Source organism: Cryptotermes secundus, unplaced genomic scaffold (assembly GCF_002891405.2).
Source record: "Cryptotermes secundus unplaced genomic scaffold, Csec_1.0 scaffold868, whole genome shotgun sequence".
NCBI lineage: Eukaryota > Metazoa > Arthropoda > Insecta > Blattodea > Kalotermitidae > Cryptotermes > Cryptotermes secundus.
In genome coordinates, this window is record NW_019745096.1 from 218,285 (window position 1) to 234,829 (window position 16,545).

Genomic DNA, 16,545 nt, shown 5'->3' on the forward strand with positions numbered 1-16,545 from the left:
TGCACTGTACAGACGAGCAGCACGCCATGTCCTCACACGAGTTGCAAAGTGCATTGATGTTGACGGTGGAATTTTCGTAGGTAACCTGTACCAACTTTGTCACTTGAACAATAAATACCGGTATCAGAAACAGTACGTAATATCTCCTTCTTACCGACAGTTTTGGAACTGCACAGTGAAATAGCTCTCAATTTCAGAAACCGTTCGGAACAGGACACATGTACATATACACTTCTTTGCTTAGAATGACCGGCATTGTGACCTCCCGGAATATTGACCTCTCCTCCTGGGACATTCTGTATATAAGCACTACATATACATAAAGTAAGTACATATAAAGTATGCACTTTCGTGGTGTATGACATTATCACGGTAGTTATTATTAAGATTACTGTTTTCCCGGACGTGACATCGTGTAGCCTGGTACCTGCTTGGCTTATTCTCCGACTCTGAAGATGGAGGCAATATGTACCTTCGAAACGGCAATAAATTCCCATCAGTTCACCGGAAGTGTGTGCCCTGGAAGTAGCGACACAAGGGGCTGCAGCTGCTGTTTAAGAACTGGGAATAATACGCAGAGTCAAGTGGCGGCCTCTCGACCGCCCGGCTTTTGTTTCACGGGGCGCCATTGTGTGGAGCAGCGCGAGGGGTCAACATTATTCTCTGAGGATATTCATAAAACAAATAAACTTCTACAATCCAGAACTTACTCTCCCTCCCCACATCTGTGAGGCCACTTTAACGGGGATGTAACTTGAAGAACAATGTTGCCAACCTTCTCGCGCAAACTTCGTGCATTGCCAACAAACTGCAGGTCCGGAGTTCACACCCTGTTCAACATTTTGATAACCGAGTCCATGCGGAGATCACACCATGTCCAAGATTTTTATAACAGAGTTCATCCGGAGATCACACCCTGTCCAAGATTTTTATAACCGAATCCATCTAACTCAATAAGACAAGGCACGAATTAAAAATCATATTCGTGTAAGGGTAAAGAAGTGAAGAGCCGGTACAGCGAATGGTTACGGGATGGACGACGGGAGGGGTTTCTTCTCCACAGCGTCCAGACCAGTTCTGGGGCCCACCTAGCCTCCTGTCCAAAAGGGCACCGGGGTTTCCTTTTCCAGGGACAAAGTGGCCGGGGCGTGAAGGTGACCACTTACCTCCAACTAGTGCAGTGGCCAAGAACACGTGGATCCACACATCCACTCCCCCATACCGTATGGAGAAACAGAGGTATAGCTCCATATATACTTAATCTAGGCACTAGACGGAGAAACGTGGTCAACTTCACGCGCCGGCCGCTCTGTCTCTGAGGCAAGAGGCCCTGTTGCCAACGGGATGAGACGGTGGTGGGCCCCAAATCAGACCTGGGCGCTGTGGAGTAGGGCAAAATCTATTGACTCTGCCGGACAGAATCCGAATTCTTTGCTTTCCGAGGCCGTCTGCGCTGCTTCTTGCTTGGCTTATTGTTCGACCCTGAAGACGGAGACGATATTTCCCCCCGAAACTTCAGTCGGCGTCATATTCCAGGAGATAAAACCCTTCCGTCAAATAATTTACCAGGGGAGAGACAAGCAAGACCTACCCAATGCTTGCTCACTTTATGCAAACCCATTCGTTGGTACATGTGTTTTCTTTTCACGAAGGACTTAAATTTGAAGTATACTTAGCTAGAAGTTTCGGAGGGAAATATCGCCTCCATTTTCAGGGTCGAATAAACAGAGCAAGATTCCAGCGTGAAAGTAGGTGGAAAGCAGAGCTTCTCCTTCGAAACGTCGGTTGCCTTTCAATGGACTACACGACGTTATATCCCACAAGGTACTCTTCATAACCACCGGTGTCAAGCCCTCAGATCCTAGCAGTTCTGTACCGCAATCGTTCCTTGAATAACCTTCACTTCTATCATTCCAACTCTGAAGTGTATAAACGTGCCTTTCCGAGGAGATACGATAGTAAACATGTAAAGCTGTCCCTGCGCTTAATTAGTTAAGCACCACGCCATGAAGACGTATGAGTGGAGGTACAGCTCCACAGTTCTTCCTCAGAACTAGATGGAAATCAACGATGAGTTTCACGTCACCCCGAGACGGTCTGAAAGCTGTGGAGATTAGAAAAATCTTACTCTTGCCGGGAATAGAATCCCGCCCATCAATCCTATGGCTCCCTGGTGATAGTATTCTCTCTCTCTCTCTCCTCTTGCTCCCACTTCGGGGCATAGAGCTGATTTCTCAGTTTCATGATCATTTTACAGACCGCAGGACTCATTAGACGAGTGATCAGTCCGTCACAAGGCCTCTACCTAAACACAGGACGACTTAAACACAGAATAAACGCATACACATACCAAACATCTATGTCTTGAGTGGGATTCGAACCCACGAACCCGGCTTCCGAGCGAAAGAAGACAGTACATGCCTTAGACAACTCGGCTACCGTGACCGGCGGTGATAGTACTAACAAAAAATAATTGTTCACACTATGACCAACCCCCAAAGTGGAGGTTTGTCCCTCTTCACCTGTTCAAGACAGTTGTTATATATGTCTTGATGATATATCCTTCGTCCATAACCTAAGGACGCGCCAGTCCTTAGTGTCTACAGACTTACTTAACAGGGATATTTGGCGTGAGCTTGTGACGTCTTACTGCAAAGCGATTTCTCACGTCCCACGTCAGAGTGTTTCATAATTAGATAATTCTCTTTGGTGACAGAGCAATTTCTCAGGACACAAAAATCTGCCTTCAGTTAGGATTACTAACATTGAAACTGAACTAATATTTTCTGTTTAATGGTTGCATTAAACGTCAGAAGGTACATTTTATGTATTTACTTATTGATTTACATTCGTATTTTGTGCGTTCGTGCCAAAAAGAGACTCCGATGAATGCGAGAGAAAGAAATGAGAACGCCACGGCTCACTATATAGACAGATGTCGCAAATCACAGGTGGCCTTGTTCCCGAAATTTTCTGTGTCGGTTTTAACGATCGTGGAGGCTCATTGTACGTCAAAGAGCAGAGTTTCCATTTGTTCCCTTGATTCCACTGGCATGTGGATAGGTGGCAGCACATTTGACAGGCGCACAGAGAGCAGGAAGAAGAAGAAGAATGAAAGAATTACGACCGTGTTGATGTTCGAAGTATTCATTTTTAGGAAGCACATAAATTATTATTGGTAATTCTGTGCGATACGGTTCTGTGTTCGGGTTTTATGATCGACTTTACAGATGTTATTTCGGAATACAAGGAGTTTTAACAATAAAATTACATTTTAAAAACGAAAAGAAAACATTAAAAATTTGTGGGTATATTTTATTGATCTGTAAAAGAGAGAGAGAGAGAGAGGAGCGGCGACTGCTATGTTGCCGTTTATAATCCGGAAGTACTTTATGTCACGTTCACAGAAGAGGCTTCTTGCAACAGCGGCCAATGTCACTTCGACCCCTAAATCCAAACACCAAAAATGTTTTTCTATGATCCGTTATCTTGAGTTGTTTTAATCAACTGGCTGTAATGTATGTTTTCATTTCACGTGATAGAGCTGTCAAGAATTAGTGGACACCTACTTCCACGCCCCAATACGCAAGCATCACGCTATGAAGACATATAAAGCAGCAGAGGTATAGCCAGAAGCATTGTTAATTTCAGCACTAGATGGATGTGAATGATCAGATTTACGCTCCGGACGCTTTACCTACGGGGTCCATAGCCCAGGATCACATTGTATAGAAAACTGGGTGAGATAAAGAACCAGTCTGGAGGCTGTGAAGAACAGAAAAGTATTAATTTTCGGGGAAATAATCCGGATTTTTGGGTCGTCGAACCAGTAGCCTAAATGCTATATTCAGTTTCCTCAATCTCCGTGGTAGTTGGTTTGAGATGTAATTTAAATATTTAGCGAGGACCGCCTGACAGACGGGTGTTGCATGTCTGACGGGGATAAGACTCGCTTCCTTTTCGCCAAACATTTCTATTAGCAGGGCAACAAACAAGAGTCATCAGTAGGAGACGTCATTAGCGCGGCAGACGGCTGAGGCCGGAACTGACAAATCCGCGCGGTTAATCCCTGCAGCCTGTGCTTACATGCGCCACCTGTGCCTTGCTCATGCGCAGCGCGAGTTGATCACAAGAAGCGAGTCTGCCACAGACATCAGTACAACGTAGGGCCAACAGAAACACTTCTTCTTTTATTGTTAGCGGGGTGGGACTAAGTACCTTGACTGCGGCCACTTCTAGCCTATTGTATCAGCCCCAGATGATAGGTGAGGGTGATTGTGGAGCAATTGCTGGAATGAAGATTGGCAGGGGAAACCGAAGTACTCGGAGAAAACCTGCCCCAGCGCCACTTTGTCCACCACAAATCCCACTTGATCGAACCCGGGCCGGCGAGGTGGGAAGCCAGCGACTAACCGCTTGAGCTATGGCGCGGCCAAACGGAAGTCTTACATACACAGACAGACCACTGAAGTGACACGAGGGTCCCGTGATCTGAGGAGAGCTTACAAATCCACGCACACGACATTACGTGTATCAGCAAAACATTAAATTACACAGCGAACTGGCCTTGTAATGGCGTTGGCCTTGACCTTGACCGACACACGCAATGTCACGCACAAAATGCCGGGTATCCCTTCCTCAGCTCCGTGACTACGCAAGGGTTACATCTGCAACTGCAAAATTACTGCTTTCTGCTTTCCTGTCCATCATTCATTCTTCAATTGTTCTACGGCCCTACTCTCTGGCCTTGGCCGCTTTCATCAGTTTCGTACTCCTCCACACGGTCGGTATGACTCCTTGGACGGGGGATAAGCCCGTCGCAAGACCTCTACCTACATACATGACGGCACAAACGCAGAATAAACGCACACAGACATTCATGACTCGACTGGGATTCGAGCGGGTGAAGAAAGTTCATGCCGTAGCCTGTGCGGCCCCTGGGATCAGCTATTCTATCTTTAACTGACATTAAATCGTAAGGTAAAGGCAAATTTATCCCTGTGCTTAACTAATTAAGCACTATGCCAGGAAGGCGTATGGGGGAGTGGATATATAGATCTACATTTTCTTGATCTCCGCAGTAGATGGAGGCGAGTGGTCACCTTCGTGTCATGTCCCCTGGTATCCACTGGATACGAAGCGCGGTGGCCCCACGGCCGGCCTGGACGCTGTGGAGAAGACAACACTCTCTTTCCCTTGCCGAGAATCGAACTCCGGCCGTAGACTAGTCGATATACCGACTGAGCTGATTTAACATATTATCCCAACACTGACTGGCCTTTACAAAGATTGCTATATCTGACAGCATGTGACATCTGTTGAAATTTCATCTGAAGTGAAGAGTGAAGGAGTAGTTGGAGGGAATTTTTGCCCAAATCTGAATTTTGATGACACTTTCTATATAGGCCTATAGTATTTGGGGCCTCTAAGGAATCATGCAACCGCTCCTCTTCAAACTGTGGGAACTGAAGAAAACACCTCTAGAATTCAGAGAAACGGGGACCATCAACCACCTATACTGTGTCTGAAACACCTTCGAGCGTGTGGAGTCATCACATAGTGACGTTGACTTTTTGTTCAGAGCTCAGAGGTACTTTAAGATTGGCGGTTTACCGCCAATCAATTCGTCCTGGCGAGAAGCACCTTGAGACCCATGATTAGAGTTTTTATTTTCCAACTGAACATTTTCGGTCATAGTACTTATGTAACATCCTCTCGTGACGTTTACAGTTTCTGCTGGGCCTCGCCAGCGCAGTCATTCTCAGGTCTGAGTCCCAAGAGACTCACGACCATATTTTACTGTATCAGATTAATCTTTCGTCAGCGTTAGAAAGTCACTAGTTTCTGGCCACAACGGTGAACTTGTTCAATATAGAGGAATTTTCTTCCGTAAGGTTGGCTATTCAAGATATGACCGCAGAGATGTTTCAGACAGATAATGCACTGCAGAACACAGGCCCACACTTAACAAGGAACTAGTTCTGACATTAAGAATGATGAAAATGGATAAAATCCTAAGACATAATTCTCTTCTCCGCCACACCAGCCTTCATGTCGGCTTTCTGAAGGCCTACCAGAGGCCTCATTCGGAATATTACGACAATAATTATGTAACTTTGACGTCCTCCATTCCGCGGGATTGTTCTGGCACAGCGCTGGCTGCGTGTGTTAGTCGTCATCAAACAGCGAGGGAGTCAACGGCGACACAGAACACGGTAACTACTTGCAAGACTCTGTTCTCATTGGTGTTCATATCCGTAAGACTGGTATAGAAGTGAGTACATCATAATCTCTTCTACCATGAAGATGGAAGCAGCCTACTTCTCTGACAAGCTGGTAAATTTTTACTGAATTCCACGGTGTCACTTTGCGACTGACGGTCAGTCAGTAAGTTTTGGTGTCGAGCACCATCTGTGGCTCATGACCAGATATTAATTACTGCTTGACAGTTACGGACTTCTTTTTGTGGGGCGCCCTCTCTGACGAGAGGACGGGTCTGTCTTTTGTATATGCTGCTAGTCCTTGCCAGCGCAGTCTTTCTCGGGTCCGAGTCCCTTGGAACTCGAGACCATATTTTACTGCCTCAGATCTGAGACTTCACTTTTTGTCGCCCCCTACGACTCGCAGGGTCACGGTGGAGGTACTCGCCCCCGCCTCCACTCTGCCTCAGCACTGACCACACAGAAATAACAGCCTCTATTGTGAACGAGGCATGTTTACTGGTACGTTGCCTAGCAATAAATGTCCTTCTGTTGCACGCGTACACTTTGGGGGAATGTGTTTAACGAGTCGTTGCCTAGCAATGGGTAAAGACATCACAATATGGTTCCGGGATAGCTCAGTCGGTACCACATTCTGTACGACCGAAAAATTTGAGTTTGATTTCCGGTAGGTAAATAGAGGACTGGCAGAGTTCAGACCTGCTATGGGCACCGTTCAGCATCCCATTCCAAGATTGAGGGGGACGCTTTCCCCGGCGGTAAGAAGGCGAGAGCGTCAAGGTCACCAATAACATCAATCTAATGTTGAGATTACGAATGCGTGGAATTATACCTCCACGGCTCATATGTTTTCCATGACGTGGTGGGAATGCTTTGCCGTTTACCCTTATAGACAAATTACATACGAGACACTCATGAACAACTGTGTCATCTTGCATATTCTGTGTCTAGGTGAGACATGACGTCAGGATCAGAGACGCCATCAACAGCAAAATGGCTACACAAGAAATTTCTGGAAACAGTCCTGAGGAAGGGCGACAACACCCCAACGTTAAAAGTCACAAGTTATGACGTCAAGCCGGCCGTCGGTAAAGGAGACAACTACACTAGCGACCTATACCGAGTCAAGATTCATACTGCAGATGGAAAGGTTTTCAATTTGATCGTTAAGAAAGAGTTGGCTGCTGAGGGAGAATTGGGCAAAGTTTTGCAAAAATCATCGGCCTTCTTGAGGGAGACACACATGTACAGAAGTGCGGCGGTAAGGCTGGCCAACATACTGCAGGAAATGTCACCAGGTTCGTATAACACATTTGATACATACTGTGTATAAAGCAACTTCTGGCTTGCAGCTCAGCCACGTCTGTTATATAGTTGGGTGACGGAGCACAAAGAATTGGAAAGGATTTGGAAGGTAGCCGTTGTAGTCTAGTTTAAGGTACTACCCAGGAATTTGCCTGGCTGGACTGAGGAAAACCACGAAAAATAATTGGTCAGGAGAGCCTGTGTCTCGGCAGAATATCGAACAGGGAATCCCCCGGATACATGTCATGAGAAAAATCGCTTGTGCCAACTTGCTCCATTTCAGACCGTGGCAATGCTTACGAAATTGTTTTGGATATTTACGTCTCTCGGCAGTTGACCTCATGTGAACTAGTTGTTAGAGCCACGCTGTCCTCCATGTTAGGGCTGACAACCTTAGAAGATTATTTGTTGAAAGAAAACTGAAAGTTGGATCTTCGAATTTTCCTTCAAAAACAAAGCCTCTAGTTCTGTTCCGAAAAGTTCAGACTTTTGGGGTTGTTTTCAAAAAGAAACCTCTTATGTTGGCAGAGCTATATGGAGGAAAACATGTAGGAAAAATTTTAAGCTTACTAGAGTTTTCCGTATATACGTAACTGAATTACTCGTAGATATAAAAAGTGTTGCAGAGAAAATTTGTAGAAACATTCATGATATACCAGTTGAATATCCGTTGAAAAGAAGCATAAAATAAATTTCGACAATTTTCATCTATAGCAACGGCTTCCACAGAATCCCCTTTTACTCATAACAGTCCCTGAGAAACTCTGTAAAATCACGAATTCATTGAATATCCACGCTTTCCTTTGGCACTACAGCCCCAATTTGTGCTTTGGCCTGCCTCCATGAAACTCTCCGTTTCACTTCTGTTTACTAAATCTTATATATTCGGTAGGACTCCTTGGGCGGGTGATCAGCTCGTCGCAAGGCCTCTACCTGTACACAAACACTGAACATCCATGCCTTCAGTGGGATTGGAACCCACGATCCCGGGTTCCGCTCAGCTACCGTGATCGGCATCCACGCTATGAAATTCTAATAATTCTGGAAACACGACTCCGTAAATATAAGAAGACAGTACTGGCTTGTGGACTCCAGATCACACTGAGTTCTATGGGCTGTGAAACACGCTCCATCAATCAACAACATAAAAACATCAACCACAAAACGAAAAAACAAACAAACCCGATAAAACACAAAACAAGATGTGTCAGAGAGTACAGTATATGTCTGGACATCAGATCGCTTTAATAATGCTCGCTCCAATTCTAACTTCAACACACAATTTTAATTATATTAGTAACTTTTAAAACACGGCCGTATCATAACTAAGGCGGTTAGTCGCCGGCTTCCTAACGCGACAGCCCGGGTTCGAGCCCAGGTCAAGGCATGTGGGATTTGTGAACAAAGTGGTACTAGGACAGGTTTTCAACAAATACTTCGCTTTCCCCTTCCAATTCTCTTTCCACCGACTGCTCCACACTCATCATCTATCTTCCGGTGCGGGTACAATAGGCTAATTAGTGGCCGACGAATCACGTGGACTCAGGCTCACCCCCACCCCAAGAAGCTAAAAAAATTAAAACAATTTCCCATTTTATTTATAATATTTATACAAATGACGCTGTATCAAATCACAGAACTGAATATTCTTTTTATTACTTGGTGGGGTGTGAGTGAGTCCACTTGGTACTGCGGCCATTTCTGGCCTATTGTACCAGGCCCAGATGATTATGATGATGGAGAATTTGGTGGAATGAAGATTGGCAGGGGAAACCGAAGTACTCGGAGAAAACGCGCCCCAGCGCCACTTTGTCCACCACAAATCCCACTTGACGAGACCCGGGATCGAACACGGTCAGCCGCGGTGGAAAGCCAGCGACTAACCGCTTGAGCTATAGCGCGGCCTCAGAACTGAACATGCTATTTATGTAATAACCTCAGAATAAACATGTAATGGTCGAAACATCGAGCTACGGATTAGCAATTTGTTATCCAGTGTATGTAAGTGGCCTTATAATTAATTAGTAAAATTACGCTACCGAAGAACATCACTGGCGTGTTCGTGCGGAGCAAAAAAAAAAAAAAAAGTAAAGCTACCCCTGTAACACGCCGCAAAGGCACATAGGGTCGTGAGACGTCGAGGCTCCCACATTTTCTCTAGACAATCGGCTCACAAACGGCGGTGAGATCAGCCTTACGCGCCGGCCGCCATTTACCCCCAGGAAGATTCCTGGTACTCATTTCTGTTGGAGGCTGAGTCGACCACAGGGTCATAGTGCGGCTGGGAGGATTAGGTAAACTGAAAAAATCCACCTCATCGGGACTCGAACCCGGGACCATCCGGCTTGTAGCATAGTGCCTCAACCAACTATGCTACCACGTGTCCTGCTGGTGCAGAGGGTGTATGCGCGAAGATAATTTACCCACTACAGAATCTCATAAGCGTGTCGTATTCCTCTGCGCAACGGAGGTCACCCCATTTCCGCTTCCCTTACGGCAGGCACAAGGACTAAACCTTTACAGTACAAAGGGGCGGGAGAAAACTCTTTCCTTGAGAACGTACATGTCACTACGCAGTTAGTAGCCAGCGTTTCGGAGACCGTTACCTCCTCCATCATCAGGGTTTCATCTAATCAACCAACTCAGTACTGACATGGCTGATTGCCCAAGAAGACTTCACTGTGTACCTACTTATGACCCTCAAAATGCACTTGACAGAGTTCTGTTCATTATACAAATATTATATAGCACGTTGATCAATCCTACGCATTAAAACGGCCTTTCGAAAAATCAGTTCCATTCCGTTATCCTACTGACTTGTGTCCGTTAGAAGGGGCTAGTCCTGATCGCTCCTAAATGGCAAAGTTAGAAGAATTCTATTTTCCTTACTTATTCCTGACGAAGGAAGCTGATACAATTTCCGATATTTCTTCTGTTTTGAATATACCTAACACAACAATGTCCAACATAACATTTACATTTCAATTAAAACTGTCACGATGAAAGTTTTAATTAAGATAACAATGTATTGCATTTTGTTCAAATTTCATGTTATAACAGTGACACAGTATTTCTGTACTTACCAACATCTCCAATTTGACCAACTCCGAATTGCCACACACACTGCACCAGCTTGTACTTTTACATTGCAGAGTTATTAAATTCCATGTTTAATGTTCACAAACACAGTTACAAGATTTAAGAATCTTCACATTCTTCCAAACACAACAATAGAACACCTCATGAACACGCGACACTCTGTTCACACACCATGCGAGTTTAACAAATAACCTAACAAGATTTCTTATCGATGATAACCTCTCTAGTAACAGAAACCCACTGCAGATGTAATGCATTTAACATGAAACCCAAATATTGTCATATTGCTATAATACTCGCAACAACAATAAATATAGCTTGGCTTGCCACCAACCTATGAATTACACACACAAACTCAGCACGGTCAATCCTTCAGTTACTTCTAACCTGATCACACAACTCCTGCCTCGTGCTGTCCAATCAAATCGCGCCAACGAATGAAACATGAATCCGCTTTACGACGCTCTGCTGTTTCAAGTGCGTTCACAAAGCAAGATGAGAACAGATTAAACACAACCAAGACAGAGTGTCTTGCACAGGTACTACATAAGGTCTAGCCATCGTAATTTACCTTATGACAAGGTAAGGCAAAGTCAGTGCTATGCTTAATAAATACCACACCTAAAGAGAGCGTGCGGTGACTTGGGAATATAACCCCACGATTTCTTAATCTCAGCACTGGAAGGGAGTAGCCAGGTTCACACCCTGGCAAAGAAGCGATGGCCGCATTTCATTAGGCGGCTGGCTTGGACCCATGGTCAATCTGGGAGCGTCTATTCTGTCTTATTGGATCCTGCTATGATTCATTTTAGGACGCGTTCAGTAGCTATGATTAAAGGTAAAAAAATTAAGCTATCCCTGAAATAGACCGTGGAGGCCCATAGGTCTGTGAGACGTCGAGATTCCCATATTTTCTAGAAGATCAGCTCACAGATGACGGTGAAGTGCTCAGCTTTATGCGTCAGCCGGCCCCCCTTTACCCCCAGGAATATTTCTGGAACTTATTTCTCTTAGAGGCTTAGTCGAAACCAGGGCCACAGTGCGACTGGAAAGATTAGGTAAACTGAAAAATACAATGATCTCACTGGGAACCGAAACCGCGACCTTCCGGCTTGTAGCATAGTGTCTCAACTAACAACGCAACCGCGTGACCCCAGTATCTGAGGATATTTCAAAGGATTTGGAAGAAAGAGGGCCTAGCCTACTCGGAGTGCTGTCCTAGCAGCTGCTTACAGGCTAAAACGATGGAAAAATCCATCAGTAAATTCGGTATCGCGATTAATATTCGAACCAAGGTAATCCCGAATATAAGTCTGGGGCGTTAGTGCTACACCAACCTGCTCAGTAGTTTTGGAGGGCTGAATGAACATTTTAAATAGCAACAAAATTCACTTCAAAGGGAAGGAGAAACGGCTATCATTCTGCCTTAGCAAAGACTGTAAAACAGACAGTTGGCATAAACTATAATATTTACAATTGTCTACCGTAAACCTTCATGAAGTGTTAGTACTTTCTGCATCACACTGTAACTTGTGGTTGCTGCTGTTGCAGGTGAGTGCTCACAGTTCGCGGCGCGCTATCTGTACTCCTGTCCGGGAACCATAGTGATGCAAGACCTGCGTGCTGAAGGCTTCAAAATGGCAGAGCGTCGACAGGGACTAGACTTCTCTCACTGTTTGCTCGTAATGCGCATGCTCGCCAGGTTCCACGCTGCTTCCGTTGTTCTTCACGACAGGGACCTTGAAACAATGTCCCTTTACGACAAGAATTTCTTCTCTGATCCCGAGATGAAGGAGGGCTTACAAAAATTTGTTTCTGGTACGTATCCCTGATCTCATTAGGGCGAAACGACAGCCGATAATGGGTTTTCATTTGTAACTAAATCCACAGCATTTGCCGATGTACAGACGTCGCGTATATACTGTCCCCCCTCAGAAGTGCTCCCTAAGAATGACGATTAGTTTGTTAGATATCAGGTTCTCACAGCAGTAAAAGTGAAGTGATGCACCACAGTGAAGTCTGTTAAAAGTCAGGAGATATTTCGGAGGAACATACCGCCTCCATCTTCAATGTCAAAGAGTAAACCAAGCAAGAAATCCGTAACAAAAATGTGATGTCGCCATAAACGTCGGTTGACATTAAGCTGGAGGGGTACTGGTTACATTTACACCCCCGGATCCCTTATATATGAGGGGAAAGATCCTCAGAATCTGTTGGATAGGAGACTGTATGTCCTCCAGACCCGGGCTGACGCTCTGCGGAAGAGCGGTCTCTCGCAACTGCCGCGAATTGAACCCTGATTCCACGGTCATTCGATCCATATCACGTCATTACACCAATTGAAATATCTCTGTTCCATTTCTTTCCATCTCATAAACAATTTTAATATTATCTATCATTTAAGTTTAGTTCATCATAGTGGTATATTTCTTTCAAATTTTCCTAATGTCCATTTTCTTTTGCGTAGACCACTCCAAACAATCCATCCAAGTTCGAGGTTCTGTGGAACATTTCGTGACGAGCTGGTATTTTTACTTTAAGAAGTTGTTAGCCTCATACCCGATCACCAAAGCTGGAGGATCACCCCTTGCCGGCTGTCCGCGACTATTTATTCAATGTATCATCCTTCCCCAACAACAAAGAACAAGTGCAGACACAAACACAAGCGAATATGACGTCTATATTCCCCGTTACAGGTACCTTCCGGACAGTGGTGAAGGCCGTGCAGACCTGGCCGGGATTTGCAGACCGCTATGCAGGAAAGCTCGACGCTCTAGCGGACTCCATGTTGGACCGCATCATACAGGTCAGCCAGAGGGACGATACCGCCCTCAACGTGCTCATACACGGTGACCTTTGGGTCAACAACATTCTCTTCCGGTACTCCGACGGCCCTGTAGACGTCCGGTTCGTAGACTTCCAGCTTCTGCATTTTACATCGCCAGCCATCGACTTGCAGTACTTCTTCAGCACGAGCCCGTGCGAGGACGTGAGAGAGAACCACCTGGACAGCTTGATGAAGGTGAAGTTCAGGCCATCTTCAATTCTGTCACTGTTCGTTACGTAACGCAGTCCAGTTGCAGGACGTGTCACTTGAAACGCTGGCACACATTCGCGTGTAGTCCGTTCATGCATGACTGAGTGAGAAAGAGAAGCAGTTCGTCTGAATAATATAGAGTTCAGTCCGTACCTCACAGGAAACATATCACTTGTCCGCTACAAAGCCCAACCGGTTAATGCTGTCTAAGGAAACAGTCGCTGTTTATTGTGAGAAGAATATGGAACAGACAGAGACACACTGTGGGTGATGCCAGAACTTTCTGAAAGGGGTTTGGAGGGGCGAAAATTACTAAATTTGCTTACAAATTTATGTTAGGCTACACTGAGGTTAAGCGATAGCCGTCAGTAGAACTGCTCATTTCCGTTTCTTGTCTATTCTTTCAGGCGCATGATCGTCCAGTGAGTGCCAACGTCACGACTTTGCCAACTTGCTCCTTGGTCATTCTTGTTTGTAGTGCGTCTGGGATGTAATCCTTCGACAACACTGATAGGAAGTTAACAATGTTACGAACATTATGTTACAGGAATACCACAACACCCTCTGTGAATGTCTGAACGCCATGGGCTACTCCCATAAGCACATCACTCTGGAAGATCTGTGGAAGGAATATAACAACAAGGCACTGTATGGGCTCTTTGGGGCATGCTGTGTGTTACCCATTGTTCTGGCGGACAAAGGTTTCGATATAGATGCAATTTTGAAATCAGGGATTGGAGAGGAGATTGAGGTAGTCAATGGGGACACTTATAAGAAGGCCCTGCAGCGAATGTTGCCCAAATTTGAAGAGGATGGAGTGTTTCGGTCTGGAGAATCTCTATCAACTGACGAGGTTCAGAATGCATAGAGCTATATCTCCACGCCCTCGTACTTCTTCATTTCGTGGTGCTTGATATAGCACCGGTACAGCCTCATCCCCAGGTCCATTTTGTTTACTTCTTTCGAACTTCGTGTAAAGTAGGGCTTATGAGTACCAGGATAACTCTGTATCAATGTAGTGACTATGCTACTGCCTGAACTACCACGGAATCTAGGTTCGATTCCTGGCAGGTATTAAAGATTTTCTCTCCTCTTCTCCGGTGTCCATTAAATCCCGTAATCAGTGGATACTGGTGTCCTCTTCCTGTTGGAGTAAAGCGGCCGGAGCGTGAGGCTGGCCACTGACCTACTTCAAATCTCCACTCCTCCATATGTCTTCATGGTGTGGTGTTACAAAAAATATAAAGCCCAAAAGATATATAGTATTGTCACGATTTATGGGTGCGTGACTATAGGAGGGGTATAGATTGGTGAGAGGATTTATTGAACACTTATACAGAGAACTTGGAACTACGAGTAATTAAAGCGTCACAGTTAATGTCCACAATACAGAAATTACCATAGCAACCACTAAGTCCTTACCACCCGCCTATGTCTTCACTAGTCGTTCCCTAGCAACGACTTCTAACATTGGAGATTCTTCAGCTTCCGTGCTTACGTCGTTACTGTCCGCCGAATATCCCACAACTGACAACAGTACTACAGCGCCACCTCTTCTTAGCTCCGATCTGTTACCTAGAAACGGGTTGAATCACAGTTGCTCTATTGTTGCGTGCGTGTATGTGGCAGGCGTTACATAGCAACGGCTGCTGCTTATAGAGTCACCGCTTAGCAACGGCTCTATACGCCACAATATTTCGAATACTTCTGCAGGAATGCATAAAAATATGTTTTGTACCTTGTGCAGTTGTTTCGCCAAAATTTTCCTGAAAATCGTTAGTTACGAGAATATGGACCCGGTAACAGTCTTGCTGAAGCTTCTGTCTTCCCTAGGGCCGTATTGAAACCAGGCAAGCCCTGGTCCCGCTGCGCCCAGTCCCACCTCGTCGTTCCCAGTTAATTTCAAACACTTACGTCAAACGCAAACGGATTACAAGCTAAAGAAGACTGTTTCATGGAATACAGCGCTGTGTAGCTTCAGGAACAATATTACATGCCCCAAATTACGCGCACGGGACTCCAAGCTGCCTATCCTTCCAGGGTTTCTCACCAAAAATTTGAAAACATTTCTCTTCTCACCCATGTTTGTTACTCTTCCCACCGAATTCACTTCCCTAAATTTTATGTTATTATTGATATTTAAAAAGGAATAAAAAGAATTAAGTTCCTTATTATGTATTTTTTATTCACCTATTTCTTCCCAATACAGTTCTCATCATCCCGTTCTCAAACACCCAAAATTGGGCACGACTACGCAAACGAAAGATTCCGACATCCAAGGAGGATCATGACCCACTGTAAGTGAGGAAGTAAGAATGTGCTATTAAGAAACATTTTAAATTCAGTATTAGCCACAAGAAGACGAGGAAGAAGACGTAAGAAGATGCTGGATGACCTTGGGGACAGAAGAGGATACTGTCATTTGAAGGAGAAAGCTCTAGATCGCATTAAGTGGAGGAACTGTTTTGGAAGAGACTGTGGACCTGTCGTCTTGACAGATTACTGATGATGATGATTATCCACGGATATATCTCACAAGACAGTAACATTCAATGTGATGACCGCGCCATAGCTCAAGCGGTTAGTCGCTAGGTTCCCACCGCGGCGGCCCGGGTTCGATCCCGGGTCTGGTCAAGTGGGATTTGTGGTGGACAAAGTGGCGCTGGGGCAGGTTTTCTCCGAGTACTTCGGTTTCCCCTACCAATCTTCATTCCACCAATTGCTCCACAATCACCCTCACCTATCATCTGGGGCTGGTACAATAGGCCAGAAGTGGCCACAGTACAAGGGACTTACTCCCACCCCACTAGCAATTAAAAAGAACATTCAATGTGGGTGCCTTCGGAAAACGTAGCTACAGCCAGAGTATATTTCGTGAGTGTA

The 16,545-nt window shown here is 45.2% G+C and overlaps 2 protein-coding genes across 3 annotated transcripts in view; one reads left to right on the forward strand and one right to left on the reverse strand.

Moving 5' to 3' along the window:
• The window catches only part of LOC111874988 (methyltransferase-like protein 7A), a 211,416-nt gene extending 200,386 nt beyond the window's left edge, over window positions 1-11,030 (reverse strand). Inside the window, exon 1 of the mRNA XM_023870924.2 lies at window positions 10,610-11,030. The gene's annotated coding sequence lies outside the window, so the exon portion shown is untranslated. The remainder of the gene's footprint in view (window positions 1-10,609) is intronic.
• Window positions 6,180-15,774, forward strand: LOC111874986. 2 transcript variants are annotated; one of them, XM_023870915.2, is made up of 5 exons: window positions 6,180-6,215; window positions 7,173-7,519; window positions 12,177-12,443; window positions 13,322-13,647; window positions 14,210-15,774. In XM_023870915.2, the coding sequence occupies exons 2-5, from the start codon at window positions 7,180-7,182 to the stop codon at window positions 14,528-14,530; spliced, it is 1,254 nt and encodes a 417-aa protein (XP_023726683.1). In that variant the 5' UTR covers window positions 6,180-6,215; window positions 7,173-7,179; the 3' UTR covers window positions 14,531-15,774. The 2 variants fall into 2 exon arrangements, with proteins under 2 accessions (XP_023726683.1, XP_023726684.1); XM_023870916.2 differs by lacking the exon at window positions 6,180-6,215 and adding an exon at window positions 6,318-6,336.
• Window positions 15,775-16,545: the final 771 nt, after the last annotated feature.

What these genes read in the sequence shown, in the direction of transcription:
- LOC111874986 (XM_023870915.2), top strand. Translation starts at nt 7,180, where the DNA reads ATGACGTCAGGATCAGAGACGCCATCAACAGCAAAATGGCTACACAAG. An exon ending in CTTACAAAAATTTGTTTCTG is followed by an intron (nt 12,444 to 13,321) that starts GTACGTATCCCT and finishes TCCCCGTTACAG; the next exon opens with GTACCTTCCGGACAGTGGTG. An exon ending in ACCTGGACAGCTTGATGAAG is followed by an intron (nt 13,648 to 14,209) that starts GTGAAGTTCAGG and finishes ATTATGTTACAG; the next exon opens with GAATACCACAACACCCTCTG.